Genomic DNA, 17,463 nt, shown 5'->3' with positions numbered 1-17,463 from the left:
TCTGTCATGACCCACAAAGAAGTAACTGAATAATTACCCTGCTGGGGTTAGGAAAGACTAACCTGCCTGAGGACTATGGTCTGGAATATATAGTGAGATGTCACCAGGAAGAGCCAACCTTTAAGCTTAATATGTCTCTCACTGTGTTCATACAAACTGACTAGAAATATTATAAGAAGCAATTTTACTTTTACTGTTTAAATGGATTACTAGCTGAGGAAAGGAGAAAGCAGAACACCCTGGATGGAATCCCACCCTTGAGTGGATCTCCTAGTAATCTGGAGTGCTGAACCCTCATATGAGATTTTGTCCTTGAGTTAATCTCCTAAAGGAGTGGCCTTACCTCTTTGTTGTTATGACAATATTTAATCCCACCTTTGTGCACCTCCAGCCTTCATGATTCCTGTATAAGTATGCTGTATGGGGAAAAAGAGCATGAGAACTGAGACCTTGGAGACTTTGGGACTTTGAGGTCTTTGAGGACAAGAGGGTCTGCAGGACTAGAAGGAAGACTAGTGACGACGATGACTGGAAGTAGAGGACTATGAGAATACAATGAAACAAGGAAGAAAATATAATGCGGTGAGGACTTAGAGGTCTAGGAGACTAGGATGATGGAACTATGATGACTGGTACTATGACCAGAACTACCACTATGATTGTGCTGTAAAGGGAGAGATTGGACTACGCTGGGGAGGAGAGAGAAATAAACTGTCTACCAACCAGCCTGTGGCCCACGGCTAGTTTCTCTGTTCACTCGATCCTTCATTCATCCATCACCATGGGCCAGCCAGGAGAATGGTTCTTGGCCACGTGTGTGCCCATGCCTTTTCTCTTGGAAACTAACATATATCCATCATATGGAATGAGAATCAGAAATCATTGTTCTAAGTCTGATTCTTATTTTTACTTCTAATTTTAGGTAACTCACCTACCATCTCCAAAATTTTTTAAATTACCTTTAAGTTAGAGCACTGGTTCAAGGGAACCTTAAAATTGCTTCAAGTCTAATATTAAATTAGGCTATAAAACAAAAAATAGGATTTGTGGGCTGGAGAGGCTAAGGTGCTTGTCTGGCACAAAGCTGACATGGGTTCAGTCGCCAGCATCATATAGTATCCTCCTGAGCCCCTTCAGGACTGAGCCCCGAGTACAGAGGCAGAAGTCAGTCTTGAATACTGCTAAGCATGGCCTTCAAAATACTGTCACTGTCACTGTCATCCCGTTGCTCATCAATTTGCTCGAGTGGGCACAAGTAACATCTCCATCGTGAGACTTCTTGTTACTGTTTTTGGCATATCAAATACGCCACAGGTAGCTTGCCAGGCTCTGCCATGGGGGCGAGATACTCTCGGTAGCTTGCTGGGCTCTCTGAGAGGGGCAGAGGACTCAAACCCAGGTCGGCCGTGTGCAAGGCAAATGCCCTAACCCATACAGAATAAAAGATTGGTGAGCCTTCAAGGTGTGGCAGTACTCATCATTTGCTGGAGACTAACCTGCCACTCATTTATAATTTTTCCATAACTGACTCACGTTAAATTGTCCTTTTGTTGACCTACCTTTTTAAAATACTCTTTAATTGCAATAAACACACACAAATGCTACCTCAATCATTTATAGAGTTCACTATTAAGCACAATACATTGTTACACAAAGTCTCTTATCTGTACCTTGTCCTAAGATATCTTTTTCCTCATTCATCATTTACTTGATACAAATGACTAAAATTCTCAACTTGTGTCATCATAGGCTTTATATTGGTATGATCTGAATATTTGTGTACTTTCTAAACTCGTGAGCTGAAATCCTGATTTTATTTTTTTAATCATTTTTTTCTTTTTTTATAATTTATTTCTTAATTGGTGAGTCACAGTGAAAGTACAGTGACAGATTCACACATTTTCGTGCTTGTTTTTCCCTCATGTAATGTTCGAGAGTGCATCCCTCCACCAGTGTCCACTCTCCACCACTTATGAACCAAGTATCCCTCCCACCCCCCATCCCATCCCCCCACCCCACTCCGCCTCTGTGTCAGAGAATTCCAATTTGTTCTCTCTCTCTCTCTCCTTTTGGGTGTTGTGGTTTGTAATAGGGGTATTGAGTGGCCATCATGTTCAGTCTCTAGTCTACTTTCAGCGTGCATCTCCCTCCCTGCTCGGGATTTCCAATCACATTTTACTTGGTGCTCCCTTCTCTATCTGGGATGACTTTCCCCTAGCATGTGAGGCTAGCTTCCAAGCCATGGAGCCAACCTCCTGGTATTATATACTACTATTATTGGGTATTGGTCTCCAACTCTGCCATTTTATATTCCACAGAGGAGTGTAATCTTTCTATGTCTGTCCCTCTCTTTCTGACTCATTTCACTTAGCATGATACTTCCCATGTTGATCCACTTATATGCAAAGTTCATGACTTCATCTTTTCTAACAGCTGCATAGTATTCCGTTGTATAGATGTACCAAAATTTCTTTAACCAGTCATCTGTTCTCGGGCACTCGGGTTTTTTCCAGATTCTGGCTATTGTAAACAGTGCCATGAACATATAAGTGCAGATGTCATTTCGACTATACTTTTTTGTTTCTCCAGGATATATTCCCAGAAGTGGTATTGCTGGATCAAATGGAAGCTCAATTTCTAATTTTTTGAGTAGTGTCCATATTGTTTTCCAAAGGGGCTGGACCAGTCGGCATTCCCACCAACAGTGTTAAAGGGTCCCTTTCTCTCCACATCCTCTCCAACATTGGTTGCTTTTGTTCTTTTGGATGTGTGCCATTCTCTGTGGTGTGAGGTGGTATCTCATGGTTGTTCTGATCTGCATCTCCCTGATGATTAGTGATGGATAGCATTTTTTCATGTACCTTTTAGCCATTCGTATCTCTTTCTTGGAAAAGTTTCTGTTCATTTCTTCGGCCCATTTTCTGATGGGGTTGGATGTTTTCTTCTTGTAGAGTTCAACTAGTGCTTTGTATACCCTTGATATCAACCCTTTTCGGATGGGTATTGGGTGAATATCCTTTCCCACTCTGTAGATTGCCTTTGTATTCTGATCCCTGTGTCTTTTGCGGTGCAGAAACTTTTTAGTTTAATGTAGTCCCATTTGTTTATCTCCGTTTTTACTTGATTGCTTAGTTCCGTGTCATCTTTGAAGATACCTTTAGCTTCAATATCGTGAACGGTTTTGCCGACCTTGTCTTTGATGTACCTTATGGACTGTGGTCTGATGTTGAGGTCTTTAATCCATTTTGATCTGATTTTTGTGCATGGTGTCAGGTCGAGGTGTAAGCCCATTCTTTTGCATGTGGTTTTCCAGTTCTGCCAGCACCATTTGTTGAAGAGACTTTCCTTGCTCCACTTCACATTTCTTGCCCCCTTATCAAAGATTAGATTATCATATATTTGGGGTTGTGTGTTGGAATATTCCACTCTGTTCCATTGGTCTGAGGCTCTGCCCTTGTTCCAGTACCATGCTGTTTTAACTGTTACTGCTTTGTAGTAAAGTTTAAGGTTGGGGAGGGAAATCCTGATTTTAATATTATGGTATTAGAAAGTGAGAACTTTGCCAGATCATGATGAGCTGGAGCCCTTATGATGAGAAGTAGGTAGTTTATTATTTATTCCCTCAACCCCCACACTGCCTTCCCTCAGTTGTTGCTGTCAGTTTTTTTTAGGAAGACTGGGGCTTGCACACATACTTAGCTATGGTGCTCCCACATTTTTGTTCTGACTGTGGTGCTTAGGAAAAGCCACACATCAGGACCTGGTGCTTAAATACTTGGCCTCAATGCTCACTAAGTATGGAGTCCATTAGTTTAGTGCTTGCACTCATGTTCACTGGGGATTTTACTCTTAGTTAAGGAACAAATCTCTAGCGATGCTACTTGCTGGGAGTCACTGCTACACTAATGACAGGCTCACCGGAGATCACACTTGATGACTATGACTCTGGCACATAATTCTAGTTGTGCTGTGTGCACCAGGGGCCAAACCCCATCTCGTGTGTGCTTACAAACTGTTTGTGACAGCTGGAAATCTCTTGAATGTTGAGGGATCTCATAGCAGAGCTGCTAGGCTCAGCACACATGGGACATCCACGATTTGAATTCATGACCGCAGATGTAAAAGTGACATGTTCTAAGCCCCTGAGCTATTCCTTTAAGCCAGGATGAAGTGTTCTTAAAAAATGGTTCCAGGGACTGAAGCAATAGCACAGCAGGTAGGGCATGTGCCTTGCACGTGGCCTACCTGGGTTTGATTCCCAGCATCCCACATGGTCCCCTGAGCACCGCCAAGGGTGGTTCCTGAATGCAGAGCCAGGAGTAACCGCTGTGTGCATCGCCGGGTGTGACCCAAAAAGCAAAAAAGAAAAAGAAAGCTTACATTTCCTGTACCCTTCCACCATGAGAGAATACATCAAGGAGTTGCCTACTATCAACCAGGAGTAGGGCTTTTATCACTGTCACTGTCATCCTGTTGCTCATCAATTTGTTCGAGTGGGCACCAGTAACTTCTCTCATTGTGAGACTTACTGTTACTGGTTTTTGGCATATCCAATATGACACGGGTAGCTTGCCAGGCTCTGCTGTGCAGGTGCGATACTCTCGGTAGCTTGCCAGGCTCTACGAGAGGGGTGGAGGAATCGAACCCGGGTTGGCCGCGTGAAAGGCAAACGCCCTGCTGATGTGCTATCACTCCAGCCCAGGGATTTTGTAAGAATGTAAATATCAGAACCTTGATGAGATTTCCCAGCCTTCAGAAGTGAAAAAATAAATTCAATTAGTAAATCAGCTGCATGTACTTACTATTATTATCAATGGAATACATTCTATTAAAGATCTGTGCACACATGTTCGCTGGGGATTGTACTCTTGGTTGAGTTGCAAGAACTCAACTACTCGGAGGGTCACTGCACTGACCACAGACTCACCAGAGATCCTACTTGCTGACCATTGGCCGTCTGGACTGGCAGTCAGAAGGGTGCGGTGGTGTCAGGAATTCCCTGGGCCACTTGGCAGTGGCTGCGAGCCTTTATGCCCTCCAGGGCCTCAGTGTTGAGGACTGACCCCGGGGAGGACACACGGGAGGCACAGTCCCGAACTCTTGCACCATCTCGCCAGCCCCGTTTCCTGGCTTCTAATGGATCCAGTCTGTGGTAGAGCCAGAATTTGAGCTTTACGGTGTGTGCAGCCACCTTTCTCAAGAGCTCTGAATTCGAGTGATGCTTCTTCACGGTTCCTTTATGTTGTAGTTCCAGCATTTATGTGTGCAAGATGCTCTTTGCCAGCGGCTTTGTGCGATGCAGCGTTACAACTTCAGGAATTCCAGAACATTCTTCACTCCTCCCTCCGGCTCGGCTGCTACAGCCTCGGTGGCCCGCGAGAGCTGAGGAGATGAGCCGGCCTGGGCGGAGGGGGGCGACACGCAGCCCCCGCCCGGCCCGGCCGCTGCCCAGGGCGCGGGTCTCGCTCGGGGACGCGGGGCGGGGCGGGCGGGCCTTGGCGCCCGGGGTCCCTGGGCCCGCTCCACGCGCCCCTCGCCCAGGACCCCGCAGGGACGCTCGCGCGCCCACAGGCCGAGTCCGGGCGGGGCCGCAGCGGCTCCTCTCGCGAGATGGCAGCGGCCTCCGAGGACCGGCCGGGAGCTGCGCGCCCGACCTCTGCTCTCGCGAGATCCCAGGGCGGCTGGGCCTCGGCTCTTGCGGGGCTCGGTGGCTGCGGGCGCGGGGCCCGGGCGCGTCCTCGCGCTCTTCTCCCCCGCGCCCGCGCCCGCGCCCTGCGGGGCCCGCCGGCAGGGCTGTCGGGGGCGGCGCGCCATGGAGCCCCGCGCGGGCGCCGCCGCGGGCAGAGGTACGGCCGGGCGGGCGAGCGGGCGGGCGGGCGGGGCCGTCCTGCGAGCCGTCAGGGCCGGGTGTGCCGCAGGCTGGGGCGCGGCGGGCGCTCATCAGGACCCGCCGCGGGCCCCCTCCGAGTCCCAGCAACGGCCCTTGGCTGGGGTCCCCGCGCCGCGGCCGGGCGCCCCTCGGGGAGGCCGGACAGGAGCCCATGGCCCGGGAGGGGCGCGGGCGCCCGGGAGGGGGACAGCGCGGGGGGCGGTGCGGGGGGGGGCGGGGTCGGGAGAGCGGACAGCGATGTCCAGAGGCGCGGGCGGGCGAGTCCTCTCTGGCCGGCACCCTGGGGACTGAGCGTGGTCGTGGCTCTGGAGAGGAGGTTCCAGAGACCGCGGGCTGTGTCAGCTGACAGATCTCTCTTTAAAAAACGCATATGGGTTTGAAACATCAAGTTTTGTGTTATTCTGGGATCTTATGGTAATAGTCATGTCTCACCTGCGATTAACAACACCTTTAAAGCAATTCTGTGTTAATTCATATATTGGAGTGAATTTACTTTGGAGCACGTAAGACCTGCATGTAAATTTTTCCCTTACACTTTATATGAACGGTGGTTTGCAAAGTTGTTCATGATGATTTGTTACAGGAATTCAGTATTCCAACACCACTCCCACCACTGTTACACCTACTGCCCAATATTGTCTCCAATTTTCCCAACCACCCTTTAAGCCTCTCCTCATAGCAGGCTTTCAAGAATTTACTTTATATTGTTTGCTGTCAATAATCTAATAACAGAATGATGGAAAAAATGTTTACTTAGAAGAAAGTGAAAATTACGTCTCACTATGGAGTCATTAAGTCCTTGTATAAGAGGTTACTAGGCGGTCAAAGGTGAAGCCCTCGCTGTTAATGTCTTGGTAATCAAATGGGTTGCCTTCTATTTTACATCTCATTCAATCTGCTGTGCTACTACCAATTTATTAATGTTGTGGTTTGAGATGTTGCTCCGGGAAGTCCAGAATTTTTAAAGTCGAAATGCAGCCGGAGTTACGTATTTAACTGGGTGGTGGTGTGACTGCCAGGGCTTCCGGAAGTACAGTAGGTGGGGGGAGGTAGCCCGTCTTAACTCCGGGAAAGCCTGGAGATTTCATTCACAAAACTCACATACCTGAATTTTTCTGCAGATCAGTTTCTGGGTGAGACTCATCTCAAGGTAGTGGAATCCAGCTGGGGCATGGCGGCAGTTGTGGAGCGTGGGAGCCTTTGGCTGCCCTGACAGATACTCTTCTGATTTCTTCTAAATGGAGTTTCTTGGTCTTTCTAATAGCACACTGATCCTGCAGAGTACTTATAAGTTTCATGTTTGTATACTTGGATGTCTTTCATAGCAGATGTCAAAGATTTGTTAAGAGTTAAATTCAGCACGTTTGCTGTGTGCTTACTGTGTGCTGGTCCTGGGGATCAAGCTTTAAATACATACATGGCTTTAGAAAGGAAATTACTTTGTAATCAGGACAGATTGAAATTGTCAACAACTAAAAACGTGGTAATTAGCACTGATACAAATGCTTATGATGCTGATTTGAGAGAGAGATTAAAGGGATGCTTTAAAGTAGTTGGTGATACCTGAGATGATTTGCAGGTTGCTAGAAGACCTGCTGAACATGTTTCAGTTACCGTTACATAGCAGATTGTAGCGATGAGTTGAAGCAGACAATATATAGAGATTTTTAGATCATAGTCATCTGGAGTTGATTGTGCAGTGGAGACTTATCAAAAGATATAGATGTATACATACGTGTGTCCGTGAGCTATATACATATGTTTATATGTATTTTAAAATTGTTGGTGGGTGATAATGGCAGTGGTGCAGGCACCATCCTCTACAACCTCTGAAGTACTTGGGGGCTTCCTTGACTACCTCTGGATCCTTCAGTCCCAGGAATGGAACCCAGGACCTCACACACGAAGGGCAGATGTACTAAGACTTTGAGCCACATCCCTAAACCTAACATCTTATATTGGAAAGCGGTGTTGCCAGTCTGTGGGAGATGGATGGTAAGGGGGAAGATGGCAGTAGAGCCTGTGGTGAAGCAGTGATTTGGGAGAACGCTGAAGTCGGCATTTCAGGGAAGAGGTTGGCAAACTGAAGCTAGAAGCTCTTATCCGATGCTTGTTTTTGAAGGTCCTGTTAGAACACGGCCATGTCCACTTGTTAATGTACTGCACTTGCGTTTGTGTTCCAAGGCCTAGAGCAGCGTAGGGCCAAAATCTGATGCTGCAGAATAGTTGGTCAATAGTTGTATTAGAGAGATGAGAACATAGAAGAAAGTGATATATTTTTTTATTACTATTTTTTTTAAATTTTTATTTTATCACCATGTGGAAAGTTACAAAGTTCTCAGGTTTATGTCTCAGTCACACAACATTCAAACACCATCCCTTCACCAGTGCCCATATTCCACCACCAAAATCCCCAGCATACCCCCCGCCCCCGCCTCCCACCCCCAACTGATAACTGATGAATTTCACTTCATTTTCTCTTTACCTTGATTACGTTCCATATTTCTACACAAAACTCACTATTGTTGTTGGAGTTTTCCCCCAAGAAATACAGCCCTACTAAGGAAGCATTTAATAATTAGTTTTCCATTAAAAGATTGTATGTTTTCAGTTTTTAGGAAAGGTCGCGCGGTTCGGATGTGTCCCAGTCCCGCATCCTGGAGCCGTGTTAGTTGCTGCTCAGCATCGCCAGGGCTCCATCTGAAGAAGGTGTAGTGGCTGCACCTCAATCTGGATCCCCGGTGTTGCTGTCCCGGTTTTGGGTCTGGAGCATTCTCCGGCCGTGTTGCTCACCAGAATGCCTGGCTTCTTTGTTGAATGTGGCAAGATGGCATCGAGGGTGGGTCGAGGGCGTGACTTCCAGCGGCCGGGGCCACTTGGAGGCTGGGCTAAGTGATATATTTTTTTATGCAAAACAATTTGGGCATTTGGATGTAGAGAGTAATATAAAAAGAACTGACTAGAAGTTTTCTATCTTAGAAAGTTAGATGAAGTTCAGAAAGGCTAGTTTGAGCAAGGTTTAAAACACTATCATTTTTACAATTGATTTCTTCATTTTTGTATCCATTGTATGGCACAGAAATGGTAAATAATTGAAATTGAGTAATGCATTGAATTATAATAAACTAAGTCTTTAAAAATTAGGAGATATTTGCTGACTAAATAAGTCACATGATAGAGAAAAACACATTAAGAATTTCTAATAGTGGACGGCAGAGCAGTAGTGCAGCAGGTAGGACACATACTCTGCATGTGACCAACCTGGTTTAGTCTGCAGCTTCCCCTATGGCTTCCCCGGCACAGCCAGGAGCAGTTCCTGAGTGCAGAGCCAGCAGTGACTCCAGAGTATTGCCAGGTGTGCCTCCCCACTCCCAATTTTCCAGTAGTGGTTAATTTAGGTTTTATGTCAGACAGTATTATTAGGAAACTAGAGGCTGAGGCCAGTGACTTACCCATTACTCCTGTATAGTGGATCAAGGGTTTAGTTGCATATTTAAATTATTTTAGAATATTATAATTTTCAGGTGCTTGAATCCAAAGTGTAGGGGCAATAAAACAGATTTTTCTTTGTGTACTTCTAATGTTAGTTATGATAATCTTACCAAAGTTAGTGAGAGTAATGGTTTTACATTTTGAACAATTAATGAGAAATAGCACAGTGAATTTTTATCACACTCAAAAACCTAAGTTGAAATCATTCCATTCGGATGATCCTAACAAAGAAACATTGGCTATTTGACCTCAGTGAGAAAAGAATGAGAATATAATTACTTGTATTCTTACAACTATAGACGTATCCTGTAGGATGACATTAGTTCGCCCTTCCTCCCTGGCCGCTGGGAGCTTGTGTTTGTTGATTGCCCCCAACCTATCAGTGACCTTTGTCTCCTGATCAGACTCTGACTTGAAAACATTGTCTCTCTCTTCTCTTTACTGTCCTCTGCATGGTTGCTATTTCAGAGCAGTTGCTTTTTGTGTGGATACAGGAAGACAGTTGAAAACACAAGCCTGTGGCTGGGGAGTTGATTGACCCCAGATGATACACCTCCTGGACACCTGCTCTCTGGACTGAAGCCTCAGTTGCCCTTACTTTCTAGATCCCCCAAAGCAGGGTCCCAGTGAGGGACTGGATGGACCCAGGGCAAGTGGTGAGCTACCCTGGCCTCGAAATGGGCCTGGCCAAAGTGCCATATTTTGTAACTATAAGTTAAGAGCATGGTCATGGACAAATTATGTCATGATCCAAAAAGTAGTTAACTAGATTTGGACCCTGCTCGGGTTAGGAATGATTGATCTGGCCTGAGCACTGTAGTCTGAGTCTGTGGTGAGATGTCTCCAGGAGAGTCACCCTACAAGCATAAAAGTGTCTATTACTGTGTCCATACAGAATGGTAAATATTAGGAAGTAGAATTAAAGATGTTAATGAAGTTGCTGGTCTAAGGAGAGGAGAAACACACCTTAAGGGCTGTTTTGCCCTCATAGGCTGCAGGTGGTTGAAGACTGGAAAAACGTTTTGATTGCGCTTCCTGTGGCGAGGTGTGGCTGGGGAGGCGTGGAGAGAGAGTAGAAAAAGCGGCTGTAGGGAGAAAGGACGGAGGGTTGGGAGGAAGATGGAGACACAAAAAAGTGAATTGACGGGCTGGAGCAATTGTACAGCGGGTAGGGTATTTGCCTTGCACATGGCCGACCTGGGTCGATTCCCAGCATCCCATATGGTCCCCTGAGCATCGCCAGGAGTAATTCCTGAGTGCATGAGCCAGTAGTAACCCCTGAGCATCGCTGGGTGTGACCAAAAAAGCAAAAAAAGTGGATTGAAGGAGACAGAAAGTTCAAGACAGAAACGGTGGCAGAGGGACGGGGAGACTGGAGAGGAGTCATGGAGAGCACAGAGAGTGTTGTAGAGCGAGTTAGAGAAAGGGTTGGGGAGAGCTGGTTGTGATGAGAGAGTGAATAAACGGCAGCTAGTTGGTAACCAGCTTGGTCCTCGTCTTTTTCGTCTGCCCATTGCAACAGCCATCCCCGGTGCAGGTGGCGAGAGCCCCGACCGCAGGTGGCGAGAGAGAGCCGCCCAGAGAGCCCGAGAGCATGCTTTCATGTATGATCCCAGAGCGAAGGAGCATACACAGCTCTGCACCAGAGGGGGCGTTTAACAATATCCCTCTGGGATTTTCTTTTAATAAGGAATTTTATTTGTAAAATGATTGAATTTCTTACATTTGGTACCTTGAACTGTACTGAAACTCCCAGAGACTCCTATCTCCTTATTCATGATAGTTTATTTTTTAAACAGAAAATGAAAGCTTTCATTGCTTTAATTTGTATAAAATAAGCTGTAAGTTGAGCACAAAATAATTCCACAAAGATAAAAAAATAATAAAAATCTTAACAGATCTTGTAATTCAACTTTCTAGAATCTCAGCTTATAAAACCTAGAAGGGAATAAGTGTGACCAAGGTGGCACACGTCTTTGTAGTTGAAGTGGGGATTTTCCTGGGTAGTCGTATGCAAATTAAAGTAGTAGTTTTGAAGCAGCAATATTGTTTCTTTCCTTCGATCTGGTTTGGGTTCTTTTTGCTGGTCCTCTTCTAAGATCATGAGCTGCGAAGTCAAGCTATCTATATAGACCCTTTCTTTCTTCCTGAGGAAAGCTTGCAGAGCTATAAATTTTCCCCTTAACACAGCTTTAGCTGCGTCCCATATGTTTTGGTAGCTTATGTCTTCATTCTCATTGGTTTTGAGGTATTTTTTGATTTCTTCCTTGATTTCCTTTGTGACCCACTCATTGTTCAATAGTGAATTGTTTAATTTTCAGGTGTTTGATTTGGCTCTCTGCATCTGTGTGTGATTAACTGCCATCTTCAGCGCATCATGGTCTGAAAAGATAGTTGATACAATTTCTATCTTCCTGATTCTATTAAGATTCTGTTAAGGTATAATTTGTGGCCCAGAACGTGGTCTATTTTGGAAAACATTCCATGTGCGCTGGAAAAAAATGTATATTCTTTCTTTTTGGTGTGTATAGCCCTGTATAGGTCTATTAGCCCTGTCTCCCATTTGTTCCTTCAGAGCCATTGTTTCCTTGCTGAGTGTTCTTGTCGATCTATCCAGAGGTGATAGGGCAGTGTTGAAGTCTCCAACTACTATCGTGGTGCTAGTTATGTCCCCCTTAAATTCTGTTAGGAGTTCTTTTAAGTATTTTGCTGGTCGTTCATTAGGTGCGTATATGTTTAAGAGAGAAGCTGCAATATTGAATGTGAGGAGAAACAACTGTCTGGGTAAAGGAGATAAAATGGATGAATGACAAAAAATATTACTTTCTATAGTACTTTAACATGCTCATTACCAGTTCCTATTTTTATTACTCTACCATAGCATGACTAATAAGTTTTATGTTTACTAGCTGTCAGTGGTATTTAACCGTTAATGTCAACCCTAGCTGTACACTAGTTCATCTTTTGAATTCCAATAACAATGAAACAAAGTTATAAAATCAAATGCCCTTGGCACATATTCAGGAATCGGAGTCAACCTAGGTCTGACCTAAACAAATATGGAGATTATGATGTGAGAACCTTGGCAATAAATTATCTACCCTTTATATCACTGTGGGGGAATATCTTGTGCTAGGTTTTGGGAAATTACAATTATTTGGGAAGAACATTTATATGAAATAATTTTTTATGTGAGATTATTGTTGTTTTTTTTTCAGTAGGAGAGACGTGAGGCATATTATTTTGTAAGGTGAATTTATTTTTTTTTCTCTATTATCACAGGTATGTGGTATCCAGGAGAACGATGTCTTGCGCCTTCACCAGATAATGAAAAACTCTGTGAAGCAATCATAAAGTCTGTCACAGTGGATGAACATGGGAATCCATTCGCAGTTGTCTTATATTCAGATTTTCAAGAGAGGGAAGTACCTGTTAAAAGACTTCAAGAAGCAAAACCTGTTAAAGACTGCTCCAGGAATTTCATATTTGATGATGAAGATTTGGAGAAACCTTATTTCCCAGATCAGATATTTCCTTCTACTGCTGTTGCCTTTCAGTTATCTGAATGTGGAGACTCTATTCCTTTTACTATTAACAGGTATCTGAGAGATTACCAAAGGGAAGGGGCCCGGTTTCTTTACGGACACTTCATCCAAGGAAGAGGGTGTATTCTTGGTGATGACATGGGGCTGGGAAAAACAGTACAGGTATTGTTTTCATTATTTTATAACTAAATTTCAGTATTTTCACTTTATAATATGTAGTCATCTTTATTATCTTTTTTATCATAATCATTTATAGACTGCCTTTGAAGGTTTGATAGAAGGCATTTGGACTTAGACTATTGTTTTAGGGGACAATTTTAATTATTTCAGTTTTCTTGTCATTGGTCTCTTAGGATTCTCTGTTTATTCTTGATTAAGTTTTGGGAGATTGTATGATTTTTAAAACTTTATCTGTTTCGTGTAGTGTCTTCAATTTAGTGTTCATAGAAGTTTTTCTAACTACTTCCTTTTCATTTCTGATACTTACAAGGGATTTTCTTTGTCAGTTTTTTTTCTTTTTCAGGCACCAGCTCTAGATTTCAATGAAGTATTGTCTTTTATGATTTCTATTTAATTTATTTTGCATCCTTCCGACAACTGATTTTAAGTTTTGTTCTTTTTCTAGATTCTTAATGTTGGGATTAGTGTTGAAATTTTTCTTGTTTCTGGATATAATCCACTATTGCTATGAACTTCTCTCTCAATACTTCTTTTGCTGTGTTTCATGGGTTCTGATAACTCATCTCTCATTTGCTGAAAATTTTGAGTTTTCTCTTTTAATTTTTTTTTAAAGTTTTTCACAGTAATTTGTTGCATTTAATATTCTAACAACAGTCCCACCACCATTATACCTATTCACCACCATATTTTAAATGTTTCCATCCCAGTTCCCAAGCCCTGCCCCCAGGGCACAACCTAAATAACCTATTTTGTATTGCTTGTTATGAATAATCCACTAAAAATCCAAAAAAATTTCCTTGGAGGAAAGTATGTCAAGATTGTTGTATTTCACCCTGGAGATTTTAAGCCCTTGTATAAGAACGAGATGTCATGTGGCCACATATGCAGCCACGAACTCCAGGAATTAAAAATTTTTAAATATATTAAATATGGTTATACAACTGAGTTGATTTAATTTTTTCAACTTGATGGTGACTTTGGCATCCAGAGGCATCTCCATGGCTTATTGTTCTGTGTTGCTGTCTTCTGAGAGATTTTTTGCGAATGTCTGGATCCTGGCTGTTACTGAGATTATATGGGGTCAGGGGCAGTTCCTGGGCATGACAAGGAGATGGGGGGCTTGCCCATTCCCGAGTCCGTGCGAGCCTGGATTTCTCAGTCACCATTTTGGCATACTTGGGATTTTCAGCAGATTCACTCATGGGTGAGGCTCATCCAAACCTGTAAAATTTTCTTGATTTCCTAAGTGACCCAATAATGATTTAGTAGCATGTTGTTTAGTCTCCAGATGTTTGACTTTTTTTTCCAGTTTCTCTTCTTGGTTGATTTTTAGTTCTATTCCGTTATGATCCAAAAAAGATACTAATGTGATTCCAGTTTTCATGCCTCTTTTGAGAGAGTGAAGAGCCTGTAAATGTCAATTAGACCTGCTTGGTCAAAATTCTATGTTGAGAGAAGGCGTTTTCTTATTGATATTCTGTTTGTTTAATCTGTCCATCTGAGAGTGAGGTGTTAATGGTTGTTCCATAGACATTCAAGTTATTTTTTTTTTCAGTCTTAATTTTAGGAACTGGGGAGATAGTATAGTGGGTAGACCACTCGCCTTCTTACTCTGGCATTCCATATGGTCCCAGAGCACAAAGCCAGGAGTAAGCCTTGAGCACCGCCAGTATGGTCCCCTCCGACATTCCTCCAAATACAACAGACAAATGTCTAATTTTAGCAGTTGTGTATGTGATTGTGTATGTTTGTGACTATATATTTTGCTAAGATACAATTGTCATATCACCGCCGTCGTATAATAAATTGGAGAAAATTATTTTTATATCCATATGCAGCCTAGAAATTATAATACCACAATGAGGATTTATTCAGTCACCATTTTGATTCATGAAATACTTATTAGTAATTCATATTTTATTAGTAACATAATTCTTTTGTTTTTTAATTGGACTGAAAAATTAGAGGAAAGAAAATCTAAACATAAAATTCTAAACTTTTATGAAGCTTCCATTGTTTTCCAGAATTCTTATGCCTAATTCAATAGGTGATTTGAAAGTGATTTTTAAATATATTTATGTAATGTTTAGTTGTCTAATGTAATATAATCAACAATCTTGACTCCATCTGCTTGGTAAGACAACTCAACAGGGGCAGAGGTGAGCAGCTATGTTAGTATAGAGCAGTGGTTTCCCAAAGTGTGAGCTTTTGACAATGTCAGCCTCATCTGAGACTTATTAGAATTATACATTTTTGGTCTTATCCCAGTCATACTGAAGGAAACTCTGGTATGAGCCCAGAAGTCTGTGTTTTAACAATTTCTTTGGATCATTTGAGGCTCATTAAAGTTTGAGAACCTTTGCTCAGATTTTTCAGAGGGAGTGGAAAGCTTTGGTTAATTGATATGTGCCCAGTGTAGTTTAATAAAAGAGGATTCTGTAAAGATTTATACATAGGATGATGAGTAAAAATGAAATTTTAGAAATGGAAAAAATACTAGGGTAACATACTAAAACTAAAATTTAAAAAATCAGTTAAAATAGGGCCAGAGTGATAGTACAGTGGGTAGGGTGTTTGCCTTGCATGCAGTCGACCTGGGTTTGATCCTCAGCATCTTGTATAGTGCCCCGAGCTCTGCCAGTAGTAGTTCCCAGTGCAGAGCCAGGAGTAACCCCCGACATCGCAGGGTATGACCCAAAAAGCCAAAAAAAAAATAGTTTATATATAACTGAATTTTATATAACTGAGCCTCTTACAGCCTAGTTCTCCCTCTCAGAGAACCTGGCAAGGTACCGAGAGCATTCTGCCCACATGGCAGAGCCTGGCAAGCTCTCCGTGGCATATTCAGTATGCCAAAAACAGTAACAATGATGGGTCTCATTCCCCTGACCCTGAAAGAGCCTCCAGTGCAGCACCGCTAGGAAGAATGAGTAAAGAGAGGCTGCTAAACTCTCAGGGCTACAAAAGGAGAGAGAACAAAGGGGAATGCCCTGCCTCAGAGGCAGGGTGGGGTGGTGGGTGCTGGGGCGGGGGTGGTGAGAGGGATACTGGGATCATTGGTGGAGGTGAATGGGCACTGGTGGAGGTGTGGGTAAACGATCACTGTATGAGTGAAATGCAAACACAAAAGTTCATAAGTTTGTAACTGTACGTTACAGTGATTCTCTAATAAAAATTAAAAAATAAATGAATAAAAATAAAATGCGAAAAAAAAATCTCAGGGCTAAGTTGAATGGAGACGTAACTGGTGCCCGCTCGAGCAAATCAATGATCAACGGGATGACAGTGATATAGTAATAACTGGATTTATATTTTGGGGTAATAACTGATTTATAATTTTTATTCTTGTACTCGTTCCCTCCCTTTCCCTCCCCTGTAATCTTGCAGTTATTTAGCTTTTAATAAACTGTATTGATTCAGTAAATTGAATGACATGGGCCAGGTCTAGACACTTGAAGACCCTTCATGGCTACTGTCTTTGTAGACTTAAACAAAATAATAAGGGTCAAGATACAGTAGAGGGCCTGGGGTGCTTGCCTTGCACACAGTTACCTCTGGCTCAATTCCTAGCACCCATTTGGTTCCCAGATCCCACCAGAATTGATCCCTCAGCTCAGAGCCAGAAGTAAGTTCTAAGTGCCTTGGGGTGTGACCCTCAAGCTCCAAATTAAAAAATTGATAAAAATAAGATGCAGGTGCAATAAAAGAAAATGCAGTTAGCAGTGAGAGGAAACATAGAGGATCAACACCCAGTGTCAGTGAGGTAATGAAAGAAGCATGCCAGCCTGTGGTGCCAAGAAGGGCTTCACTGGGGGATGGTATTCACAGCTTGTGTTCTGGCCCATTGAACTATCTACCCATGCCTGAAGTTTTTCTTTCAAATTGTTTCTGTGTTACTGAATATTAAATTATCAAAGATGTCATTGTTAGAGGTTATACTTTAAAGTATAGCGAACCTCAACGTTGGCACAGAAAAAAGGTGGGATTGCTATTCATTACTTCCTAAAATTATTGTCAATGCCTGTTTAAAAAGTATATTTCTGCAGATTTGAAATACATACTTAAATATAAAAGATCTTTAGATTACAAGTCCGATCGGAAATGTTGCTTAGGAGTATAGTCATCGAGATAAAATACTGCCTCTGTTATCCACAAAGAAAAAATATTTATCTAATAAGACAGTCTAACCTTTCAGGGCTACAAGTCTTTTAAAGCAGAAACAGAAATATCCTGAGGTTTTATTATATGTTTTTTATGTGTTTGGGAGCCACACCCAGCAGCTCACAGGGCTTACTCCTGGCTCTGTGCTCAGGGATGGCTTCTGTTGGGCTTGGGGACTGTAAATGTGCGGGGGGT

At 43.1% G+C, this 17,463-nt stretch overlaps 1 protein-coding gene and 1 long non-coding RNA gene across 4 annotated transcripts in view; one reads left to right on the top strand and one right to left on the bottom strand.

Annotated features, from left to right (window-relative positions):
* The window catches only part of LOC129401987 (uncharacterized), a 57,089-nt gene extending 51,671 nt beyond the window's left edge, over positions 1-5,418 (bottom strand). Inside the window, exon 1 of the long non-coding RNA XR_008628483.1 lies at positions 4,928-5,418. This is a non-coding gene — a long non-coding RNA (uncharacterized LOC129401987). The remainder of the gene's footprint in view (positions 1-4,927) is intronic.
* Positions 5,419-5,716: 298 nt separating this feature from the next.
* Positions 5,717-17,463, top strand: part of ERCC6L2 (ERCC excision repair 6 like 2) — a 133,250-nt gene continuing 121,503 nt past the window's right edge. The window contains exons 1-2 of one of the 3 annotated variants that reach the window (XM_055125781.1): positions 5,717-5,846; positions 12,665-13,089. In XM_055125781.1, the coding sequence (XP_054981756.1) occupies positions 5,813-5,846; positions 12,665-13,089 (459 nt within the window). In that variant the 5' untranslated portion in view covers positions 5,717-5,812. Of the gene's footprint in view, positions 5,847-12,664; positions 13,090-17,463 lie in introns of those variants that run through there. The other 2 variants (XM_055125783.1, XM_055125784.1) reach the window with 2 other exon arrangements.

This window comes from Sorex araneus, chromosome 2, assembly GCF_027595985.1.
Source record: "Sorex araneus isolate mSorAra2 chromosome 2, mSorAra2.pri, whole genome shotgun sequence".
NCBI classification, from domain to species: Eukaryota; Metazoa; Chordata; class Mammalia; order Eulipotyphla; family Soricidae; genus Sorex; species Sorex araneus.
The sequence above is the reverse complement of the archived record's forward strand: the minus strand, read 5'-3'. Positions and strand labels throughout refer to the sequence as shown.